This window comes from Neovison vison, chromosome 11 (genome assembly GCF_020171115.1).
Source record: "Neovison vison isolate M4711 chromosome 11, ASM_NN_V1, whole genome shotgun sequence".
Classification (NCBI taxonomy): domain Eukaryota; kingdom Metazoa; phylum Chordata; class Mammalia; order Carnivora; family Mustelidae; genus Neogale; species Neogale vison.
This window is the reverse complement of record NC_058101.1, coordinates 143191723-143203773: the sequence shown is the minus strand read 5'-3', so window position 1 is coordinate 143203773 and position 12051 is coordinate 143191723. Positions and strand designations below refer to the sequence as shown.

Here is a 12051-nt window from a genome sequence, read left to right as displayed (position 1 = left end):
TTATTGCTAGCATTAGATCTGTACTGTCAGGCAATCTTTCTTTTGTCTTTGTCTTTCCATTTTTATGTTATCATATTTAAGTCTGCATGTGCAGGGAGGGGTCTTTTCTCTAATCTTGAAGAGCCTTTGCACTTTAGATGTGTGTCATAAAGTTCAGTGCTTACTTCCACTCCAAGTGATGTCATAGTCTCAATGTCCACATTTTGTATAATTCATTTCCTGCCATGGATGTAAAAATAGTTTGTAATTACAAACTAATCACTGGGGTTAGGCAGTTAATGTAAATATTTTAACAGAAGTGGATGAGATACTTTATAGGAACTGATAAAAAGTAGGCTAGCCAAACACACTGTATTTGAATTTCCAACTACATACGGTTACATGTAACTATCTGTAATTTCTAACAGTAAATTGACATTCAAATGTTGACAAATTACTGTGATTTAGCTATTTAAAACATTCATGTATATTAAAAACATATATATTTTATGTATAAGTACATGCATGCATATTCCATTGATTGAAAGACACATTACATTTATTGAACTGAAAAGTACCCTATACACTTGAAACTAATACAACACTATATGTTAATTATACTTGACTTTTAAAAAATAAATAAGTAAGCATGTGCCCTGGACTCTTGATGCTTTGATGGTCTGAAATGAATTAAAAACTTTAGTAGAACTAGGCAGCCTTCACATCCTGCTTATTTCCATAGATGCTTTAGGTTGCATTTTGGTGGGCTGGCATGATCTAAGAATGTCTCCAGCCATGCATGACATCTTTCAGGAGCCTGACCTAGGGTCATTCTGTATCAACAGTGTACTGTGCAAATGTTTTACCTAGAAGTAACGCAAATCCAAACCATGAGATTTCTAAGTTCGCATTTTTGTCGTTACATTGACAAACATGTTTTGAGTACCTGTTACATACCAGGTATTGTGGTAGATGTGGGGAGTATGAAAAAGATAGTTTTTTTCAAAGAGTTTCCAGTCTAGGCAGCGGTTTGTAGTGAGAGGTTGTTTCCAGAGTCACCTGTGAAATTAAAAACCCTTACCTACATATTCTGGTCCCACCATCTGGTGATTCTAGTGGTTCAGTTGAACTGTGGTAAGCTCTGAGCATCTGTACTTTTACAGAAAAATCAGCTGATTAAAAAAAATTCTCCACCAAGAACCATTGGAAGAAAGAAAGAAAGAATAAATGATTATGAGCAATTGATACTTTGTAAGCTCAGAAAAAGACACTTTCTAAGAATGTAATTTTTTAAATTTTATTTTAAAATTATGAAGATTCAAAAATATGTATGGCCCAGTGAGTTGTTATGAACACCAGCCATGTCAAGAAACAGAGTATTGCGGGACGCCTGGGTGGCGCAGTTGGTTAAACGACTGCCTCCGGCTCAGGGCGTGATCCTGGAGTCCGGGGATCGAGTCCCACATCAGGCTCCCAGCTCCATGGGGAGTCTGCTTCTCCCTCTGACCTTCTCCTCGCTCATGCTCTCTCTCACTGTCTCCCTCTCTCAAATAAATAAAATAAAATCTTAAAAAAAAAAAAGAAACAGAGTATTGCCAGAATCTGAGAAGATCTCCCTATATCCCTTCCTAGTTCCAATTCTGCCCAAGATAACAGAGGCCTGACTCCTGCTTTTATCTCTCTTTTTACCACCAATGAAGGCATCCCTGATTGATACGGTTTAATTTTTTCTGTTTTGGACTCTAGAGAAATTGGACCCTACTACATGTATTCTTTTGTCATCTTTTCCTACCATTGTTGGTAAAATTCATCTAGATTGTTGCTAATGGTTCTTGCTTGTTCATTTTCAATACTGTATAGTTGTACATAAGACAACCCCAGGGGCACCTGGGTGGCTCAGTGGGTTAAAGCCTCTGCCTTCGGCTCAGGTCATGATCCCAGGATCCTGGGATCGGGCCCCACATCGGGCTCTCTGCTCAGCAGGGAGCCTGCTTCCTCCTCTCTCTCTCTCTCTGCCTGCTTCTCTGCCTACTTGTGATCTCCGTCTGTCAAATAAGTAAATAAAATCTTTAAAAAAAAAAAAAAAGACAACCCCACAGTCTCTGTGTCTGTTCTCCTGTTGTTGGGACATGTGGATTGATGTTTCCTCTTCGGCTGTTGAGCCCTGCTTCTGCATATACACACTAGTGTCTATGTGCATGAGTTTTTCCAGCATAGTTTCCTGGAGTGGATTGTTGGGTCATATGATGTGTATGTTGTAAATGTAGTACTAGATAATGCTTTTCTAGGTGATTGAACCTATTTAAAATCCCTTTAGCAATATTTGCAAATTCCTATTGCCTTACCTCCTTGCCAAGAGTGATTAATCTTGACTGGTCAGTTAAAAAGAGACAAGATGAGAAGAGAAGGAAGGTTATTTTAGACATATAAGAAGTAATGAAAATAAGAGGGTATGATGAGTTTAGAAGGAAATTGCAAATATACTGCTATGACACTAACTTAAGAACCTGTGGGAATGTCGTGGGAGATGAGGGTGGAAGTGTGTGATGTGCTGAGGAGTTTGGTCTTTATTCTAAAGGCAGTGAAGCAGGCAAAAGACATCAGCTCTACATTTCTAAAAATTTGTTGTGACAGCTATGTGGGGGGTGAGGGGGTGAGGCCCCACAGAGAACTTAAGTACTTTAATCCAAGGAGAAATGAAGGAAGGCAGAGTCAAAGAGGATAGATTCCAGAGGTACGTAGACCAAGCTCAAGAGTTTTGTCAGTTCTTTTGAATGTGGGAAAGGGAGAAGAGACGCAGGAGTCTTGATTTTTGCATGGATGACTATATAGGTGGTGATTTCATTCAGTAAGTTGAGGAATTCAGGAAGAGGAGAGTTTGAGGTCAAGATGGCCAATATGGGGAATGAAGTTAGTTTTAGACAGTAGCATGTGAGATACCCATAGATAATCTAGTAGAGGTGTTCAGAGAGTGGCTTGAATTCAAGAGAAAGGACTAGGCTGGAAATGTCCTTAGGATATAGGTGGTGTTTGAAGCCATGGAGTGGATGCACTTGCCCATAGAGAGTATAAGGAGGATGAAGTAGATGAATAGGAGAAGAGGACTCTGAAAAGCAGATCAAGAGAAGTAAAAGGTATAAAGCAAAAGAAATCAGACTGTGGAAGCTAAGGGAAAAAGAATTTGCAGAAGAGAATCATGTCTAGTGTCCAGTGCCCTCAGAAGACACCAGTGAATTTGGAAGATGTGCTTTGCATTTGGCAGTTAGGAAAGACATGATCAGGGATCAGGGTGTTCCAGCCAGGGGAATGCAGAGAGCAAAAGTGATGCCACAGTAGCTTAAGAGCAAATAAGAAGTGGGGAAAAAAAACAGATGAGGAGAGTTTTGTGTTTTGTTTTGTTTTTTTTTTAATTCAGCAGTGAATGGAAGCCAAAAGCACATTAGGTAGAGTGGGATGAGGAATGAAGAGGGGGAGGATTTGTGTGTGTTTAAGGTGGGAGGTATGTGTATCTAATCTTGTAGAGAGGGCTGCCTAGTTAAATGGAGGAGAGAAGAATGTCCCTGAAACTGCAGTATGAGGACACGGAAACGTGGTACTCAACATCCAGTAGGAGGTGGCTACCCTATTACTGCCAAGGGAGACAAGCTGGGAGAAATTGGCCCAGCCTGAACACATTTGTGAGGATGAAGGCTTCCAGAGACAAGACATTGGAGAGTTCCTAGCATTTAATATCCTCTTGCCTCTTAGAGGAGGCAGAGTCTTGGGTTGAGTAAAGGTGAACATTAATGGTTAATATGCAGGTTGTATTACACAACTGTAGGCACTTAATTTGACAGTCTGCTAACTACAAAGTAAAGTGTTTTTGAACAAATATCAGTGATAAGAAACCGGATCCATGTCACTGTAGTGTCTTAAAGGAAATTCAGAGACTTTCTATTCTGTGTTGTGGATGAAAACATTTAAGTTTTATAACCACCTTGTGCTTTTATCCATCTTCTTTCCATATATAAAACAAGTTTTCTTTGTATTTAGTATTCACATGATCATAATTTCCAAAATGAGTTCCCCCTGTGGTCAAAGAACTGTTATCAGAAAGAGGGAGAGAAAGAGAATGAGTGTGTGTGTGTGTGTGTGTGTGTGTGTATCTCAGTTCTCTTCAGCCAGAGACCATCAAGAAGATATCTATAGTTGAACATGTTGAGTTTATGATTCACTGCAGCAAGGATAATGCACGTTGTATAATACCATGGGGGCATCTCAGTAAGAAGGTATTTGACTTGTCATAAAATATGGGCTTTGATTGGATAATTTCAGAGGATCTGGGGAAGCAAGGACTTGCTCTGTATTGGGTGCTGTTAGAAGGAAGGACAATTCTGTGACTGAGTATCTCATTAAACTTAGAGGGAACACAGAATAGATTGAGGAAAAGCTGTAATTGGTAAGGCGTGGCAGTCATTCACTGAGTGTGACAGGAGGATGTCTGGTATTTTGTGGGTTGCACAGTGAACTTGTTTTTGTGTCACCTTACCATAGTCTCTGAGTGACTTTATTTGATACAGATATGATTTGAGATTATATCCCAGCGAAAAACACAGGTAGGACTGTGGACACCAACCAGCTTATAATAATAATGAGATCTAGCTGTTAAAGTCAGATGAATTCTGGACTTCAGAGACAAGCTTATTTTTCATATATTCATGTTCACACACACACACACACACACACACACATCTATTTATATCTTAGTTTAGCTCTAATTTATAAATGAGATGCTTATCTTTTCCTTCTTTGGGTCAGTGTGATTTTATTATGTATTCACAAAAAATTTAAAAATCCTTTCAGAATGTAGTATTTTATCAGGATGTCAAAACTCATTACTTGAGGGTACACTTTTTCAGCTGTGTCAATAGCATAAAATGCACTGCTGTTTGTTATGTTATTGGGGAATGAGCAGAAACCAACCTTCTTGCATTGATCCAAGTAGGAAGTGGGTGGTGGTAAGGGCACAGAGGGTGGACAGTTTGAGAAATATTTAGAAAAGAGGGTGGGTAGAACTTGATGTCAGAATGTAGTGTGTAGGGAAGCCAGAAGAATGAAGGGTGATGCCTAGGTTTCTAGCTGAGTGAGTTTCAGTAGAAAGTGGTGTTTCTACCAGGATGAGGAAGAAGGGAAAAGTGACAAGTTGGCAGGGGGATAACAAATCTCAATCCAGAATCCCTACAGTAGGGAGAATCTGGTGGATTAGAAGCTGATTGCTTGTAATCAGTCTTGTAGGTGCCTAGTACCTAATAATAATAAATTATTATTTGGTTAACAGCAAGAGCTATAACTGCCCAAGGAACCAAAATCTAAAATTCTTTTGTCAGTATGTTCTCTCCTGATAGGCAAATCTATGTTAGTGACAAAATTACCATCAGGTAATTGTTTGATCAGGGTGGGGACCTAACAAGGGAAGCTAGCCTGGGTATCTTGACCGCTATGGTCTTCAAGGTATGACATCTCTGCTATAGGGTTTTATGTGCCCAGTATATGGAAACACAGGTGTGACCTCAAAACTGTGTCTTGAACCTTTTTGCTGAAATGTTGTATGCCAAAATGCCAAAATGGGTATCTGTGGTTCAAAATTTTACATTTTATAGAACTGATCTACACATTTTTTAATAGAAACAGTATGAAGGGAGGAGGGGAGAGAAGGATTGGAAATTAAAATGTATCTGTAACCATACATAAACAAGACAGACTTCCTTTACCTATTTGCATTCTGATGTCTTGAATTTGTATAAAGAGGCTAAATACAGATGAATTTAAAAGGCAGCTCGCCTTGTTGATATGTCAGCTGTGCAGAGTTGGTCAAGGAAATCTGACATACTAAATTTGCTCTTGCTTTGTTTCTTTTTATCATTGTGTTTTCACTTTATATTGGGAAAGGCTTTTCTCCAGCTGACTTCTCCCTGCCCTTAGGGGGAAAAAAATCACTGTCTCTTGCTGAAATTCCCTTTTCTTTCTTCCATCTTAATATTTTGAATCAGAACATACAATTAAATTTTATTTAGAGCTTTTCAATGTGAGACTTGTATTCTCTATAAAATTAAAGCAAAATCGTGTTTATTTTTGCTTGTAAATACACGCATGTGATGTATAGCTCTGTTTTATTAAATTCATATGTGTGTTTGAAATTACATGCCATTTTCCCAGATGATTACACTGTGAAAAGTCACTTAGATAAACCTACAGAGATGGAAAATCTCTAACTAAATGGTGATGGTTATGCCAGCTTTCTGATTACTGGTGTGGAGGCCGCAGAAGAGCCTGTGGCTGGTTCCCTAGTTTTCTTACACAGTGGCCTCAGTACACCTTTAACGGAAGGCATTACCCCTCTTTTTAGACCCTTCTTATATGCCTGATCTTTTATTGAATTGTTTGTGTGCCTGTGGGAGTCTTTAAGTTATCTATTCATTAGGATTTTAAGAACATCCTGATAATAGTTAAATATTATATTTATATTAATGGGTTTTTCTTAGGCATTGCTTTTTACCATTTTGGTTATTTTTGTTTTAAGCATGAACAGCCCTTAATGCTTGTATCATATGATTATTCTATCAATAGTGAGATTGTTACACTGAATATATGAAAAAATACTGGATTCTTTTTGAGTTAGAAACTATCTTAGAGAAAATCTTCGAGTGTAATCCTCTTGCCCTGTATGCCAAACAGGTGAGGATAAAAGAATTAGGTGACTTCTGAGTTTCCTGAAAGAAAAGTGTGATTTTTTAAACATATAATTATGAATTATGATTTTCAGCCTTATAAAAATCATTACTTTTCAACCTCTAATTTTGGAACTTAAAATTAATGAACATTGAGTTGGTAAACCGGTACAACAAATAGTACAGTTTTTATGTTTTACTTAATAAAAATTAAGCAGAAGTCTGCATGAATATTGAACACATTTTATTTGTTTTTCAAAAAGATTTATTTGTTTATTTAGGGAGAAAGAGCACCTGCCTGCGTGCATGAGTGGGGGGAGGGGCTGAGGGAGCAGGGAGAGAGAGGAGGAGAGAAGCAGACTCCCCACTGAGTACAGAGTCCAGTGTGGGGCTGCCCTGAGATCACGACCTGAGCCCAAATTCAGAGCTGGTAGCTTAACTGACTGAGCCATCCAGACACTTCATTTTAAACTATTTAACATCCTTTACCATTTAAGTAGATATAGAGAAGGTTGTCTATTTGAGCTAATTATTTTAAATTCACGTTCTTTAATTAAGAAATAAAATGCCTGAGGTAAATTTCTTCAAGCTGTCAGAACTCTTCCTTCATTTTTGCAGTAATTCATTCATTGAGTAAATGATATTATGACTAAATATATTTTAAGAGGTGTGTGTATCATTCTTCAATTGGGACTGAAATTTGTGGTTGTAAGGAGAAAAATAGTTTCATTTCTTTATATGAATATGTTATTTTGTGATACAATTATTTCTTCCAGAATGAGATTTTTTTTTTTAGTCAATTAATAGATTTGGAATTAGGAAGTACTCTAGAATTCACCTGATTCAACAGCTTCAATTTACAGACAATGATATTGAGAATCAAAGTGCAGAGGAATTATCCAGGGTGACATATTTGATCAGAATAAAGCCCTAGTCTCTCTTGTTTCATTTGTCTAGTGCTTTTCAAGCTGTAATATGTGTTATTCTCTCTAAACCAATCTAGATGTTTAAATAGAAAGGGAGAATGGGCAGAATGCCAAAGGAAAAAGATGTGAATTCCCCTTGCAGTGCCTCTGTTACATTTAGGAGTTCACTTAATGGGTCTCCAGCATTTGTTCTTAAGAGACAGTGCTTCTGTGATGGGGATAATCACGCTAATTAAACTGATTTTTTGCCTTTTAGGTGAGAGTTACGTGTGTGCATCAAATGAACCATTTCGTAAAGTTGATTACACCAAAAATGTTAATCCAAACTGGTCTGTGAACATCAAGGGTGGGACAACACGAGCCTTGGCTGCTCCCTCCTCAGTGAAAAGTGAAGTGAAGGAAAGTAAAGATTTCATCAAACCCAAATTAGTGACTGTGATTCGAAGTGGAGTGAAGCCTAGAAAAGCAGTGCGGATCCTTCTAAATAAGAAGACTGCTCATTCCTTTGAACAGGTGTTGACAGACATCACCGAAGCCATTAAGCTAGATTCGGGAGTGGTCAAGAGGCTCTGCACACTGGACGGAAAGCAGGTAGGAGGTTTACCAACCCCCGGCCCTCCATCTCACTGTTGAACTCCCCGTGCATAATGGTGGTTACGTATTTGACAAAGAATTTCATAGTCTGCTAGAAATTATTCAAATACTCCTACACGAGATGTGTGTCTGTATTAGCCTGTATCTTGAAAAATGTGAGTGGCTCACCTGTTTCTTTATCCAAATACCTCAAAAGTGTATATAGAGAAATCTGTACTTCTTATGGTCACTGAAAGGGAAATGTAAAAAACTTATCTTTTTTTTTTTAAATTTTGTATTTAAATTCCAGTTAGCTAATATACAGTGTGATATTAGTTTCAGGTGTACAGTCTAGTGATTCAACACTTACATTTCCATCTAACACTGGGTGCTCATCGCAAGTACCTTCCTTAATCCACATCACCTATTTAACCCATCCCCCAACTCACCTCCCCTCTGGTAACCATCAGTTTGTTCTCTGTAGTTAAGAGTCTGTTTCTTGGTTTGCCTCTCTCTCTCTTATTTCCCTTTGCTTATCTGTTTTGTTTCTTAAATTCCATATATGAGTGAAATCATACGATATTTTGTCTTTTTCTGACTGACTTATTTTGCCTGGCATAAACACTCTAGCTTCAACTATGTGTAGTTCCAAATGGCAAGATTTTATTTTTTTTTTATGGCTGAGCAATATTTTTATTATATATGTATTTTTATCTATATAAATATATATGCTTATATAATACGCACACACATCACATTTTCTTTATCCGTTCATCAGTCAATGGACACTTGGGCTATTTCCATAATTTGGCTTTTGTTGACAATGCTGCTATAAACATCCAAGTATATGTATCCCTTTGAATTAGCATTTTTTTATCCTTTGGGTAAATATCTCCTAGTATAATTGCTGGATCATAGGGTAGTTCTATTTTTAACTTTTCGAAAAAAAACCTCCATGTAGTTTTCCAGAGTGGTTGCACCAATTTGCAATCCCACCAACAGTGCAAGAGAGCACCTTTTAATCCACATCCTCACCAAAACTTGCTGTTTCTTGCATTTTTTATTTTAACCATTCTGAAGTTGTGAAATGATACCTCATTGTGCTTTTGATTTATATTTCCCTGATGATGACCGATGTTGAGCATCTTTTCATGTTTCTGTTGGCCATCTGAATGTCTTCTTTGGGAAAATGTCTAGTCATGTCTTCTGCCCATGTTTTAATTGCAGTATTCATTTTTTGGATGTTAGTGAAATGTAGACTTCAGAGGGAAGCCTCTTCAACTTACATTTTTCCCTCAGAAGTCTACATTTCGCTAACATCCAAAAGATGTTCTCTGTTTAAGAATAAGAACACCTATTGACTAGTAGAGTTATTATGGGTTTGGTAAATCACAGGAGTCAAAATTAAAGATATTTAACATTTTTAGAAAAGCCTTTCCTCCCCACCTACATATAATATGGAAAATGCCTTTCAAAAAAGTACTTTTCTTTCATAAAAATGCCCATATAATTTCATAGGGCACAAGAGAGGCAATTAGCATTTCTTTTTTGTTTGTTTGTTTTTGTTTTTTATTTTTTGTTTGAGAGAAGGGTGTGTGTATGTGTGAGGGGACTAGGATCAGAGGGAGAGGAGAGAGAATCTGAGGCAGGTTCCACATGCAGCATAGAGGCCAAAGCAGGGCTCGATGCCATGACCCTGAAATCATGACCTGAGTTGAAATCAAGAGTCGGACACCAACTGAGCTGTCCAGGTGCCCCATTAATCAGCGTTTCTGAAAAAATATACAAAAATTACACAGGAAAAGGCAAGCCAAATATATACCAAGAAATCTATATACTGGGAAATCTAATGGCTAAAGAAGAAAAATTGAGCAAATTTCAAGAATGCATGAATATAGAGTTTTGCCACAATCAGATTATTCCTAAAGAGAAAGACTTCTGAGGTGTATTTTTTCCTAATTTCAATAAAGTTAAATTGTTTGTATTTACATTGTGTTAGACATTATAGTTTCCAGCATCCAGTTTGTTTCTTCATTCCATTTTGTTTTTTCTGAAGTGTTTATTCTGAAGTGTTTAGCTCATATAGTGCTGAGAAACATTGGAGCAGCACCTTCTGAAAAACACAGTTAAAGTACTTTTCTAATGTCCTAACACTAGATCTAGTTAGTCAGTTGTTTCCTGAAACATTAACAAAATTTAAAAAATAAGTTCTAAAAATTCCAGTAGATCATAATGAGGTTATGACTTTTCTGATTAATTAATTAACTTGATGATTGGAAGGCACAACACTTCATAGCAGCCTGTCCAAGATAGGTTCACAGTATGAATGGAAGTAGACACTTTATAGATTGAGTTAATAGCACAACACAACACAAAACACCTTAAGATTAGTTCTGCAAGTATTTAAATCGAATTAAACTAAAAGATTTGGTAATTCAAACAACTAATTCTGGGTTGACACAAGAAGACAGGAAATATAGAGACAAACATTTAAGACACCTAACAAAAAGAAAAACAGAAATCATAAATATGCCAAATTCAACAACCTGAATGGCATATAAACAGTAAATTCAGGTGAGATTTTAAAAATTGAGACCCAGATTTGGAAATCTCTAAATGAATATTGTTCAGGGAAAATGGAAGTGAATACAGAAGTTGAACATCTAATTGAAATGGGCAATCATTGAAATTTTAATAATTATCCAAAAAATTATCTTCAGAAAAATTCTGAACTAGAAATATCAATACGTAAAATTGTTAACTAAAGGGGCGCCTGGGTGGCTCAGTGGGTTAAAGCCTCTGCCATCGGCTCAGGTCATGATCCCAGGGTTCTGGGATCGAGCCCCACATCAGGCTCTCTGCTCAGCGGGGGCCTGGTTCCTCCTCTCTCTCTCTGCCTGCCTCTCTGCCTGCTTGTGATCTCTGTCGTCAAATAAATTAAAAAAAAAAAATCTTTAAAAAAAATGTTAACTAAAGCACAAGCAACCTCAGATTGTCCACATGTTAAAGAAGACTGTACTGCTAAGAGTAGGACTTAATGACAGGAACTGAAGGACGGTTTACTGTTAAGAAACCGGTTTATACATGGGATCTAGAGGGTAAAGCATAATGGCATACAGAATCCCAGAAAGGTTACAAAGGCATTTGACAAAATACAAAGCTGACATTCAGTTAAAGATTTAGTAACAAATGGAGGGTGAATTCTCTAATACACTTCAAAGAAATACTATCTTCCCTACGACCCTGCAATTGCACTCCTGGGTATTTACCCCAAAGATACAGATGTCGTGAAAAGAAGGGCCATCTGTACCCCAATGTTTATAGCAGCAATGGCCACAGTCGCCAAACTATGGAAAGAACCAAGATGCCCTTCAACGGATGAATGGATAAGGAAGATGTGGTCCATATACACTATGGAGTATTATGCCTCCATCAGAAAGGACGAATATCCAACTTTTGTAGCAACATGGACGGGACTGGAAGAGATTATGCTGAGTGAAATCAGTCAAGCAGAGAGAGTCAATTATCATATGGTTTCACTCATTTGTGGAGCATAACCAATAGCATGGAGGACAAGGGGCGTTAGAGAGTAGTAGGGAATTTGGGTAAATTGGAAGGGGAGGTGAACCATGAGAGACTATGGACTCTGAAAAACAGTCTGAGGGGTTTGAAGTGGTGGGGGGGTGGGAGGTTGGGGTACCAGGTGGTGGGTATTATAGAGGGCACAGCTTGCATGGAGCACTGGGTGTGGTGAAAAAATAATGAATAGTGTTTTTCTGAAAATAAATAAATTGGGGAAAAAAAAAAAAGAAATACTATCTGAAACAAAAAGCCAGTGTATTGGCGTAAACAAACACAACACGGGA

The 12051-nt window shown here is 37.6% G+C and overlaps 1 protein-coding gene across 10 annotated transcripts in view; it reads left to right on the top strand.

The window, feature by feature from the left end:
- Positions 1 to 12051, top strand: part of DCLK2 (doublecortin like kinase 2) — a 161274-nt gene that overhangs the window by 9954 nt on the left and 139269 nt on the right. For all 10 annotated transcript variants that reach the window (XR_006380945.1, XM_044224890.1, XM_044224891.1 and 7 more), the window contains exon 2: positions 7869 to 8203. Coding sequence is in view for 9 of the 10 variants with exons in the window: in XM_044224890.1 (XP_044080825.1) it covers positions 7869 to 8203 (335 nt within the window). In the remaining variant the exon portion in view is untranslated. The remainder of the gene's footprint in view (positions 1 to 7868; positions 8204 to 12051) is intronic.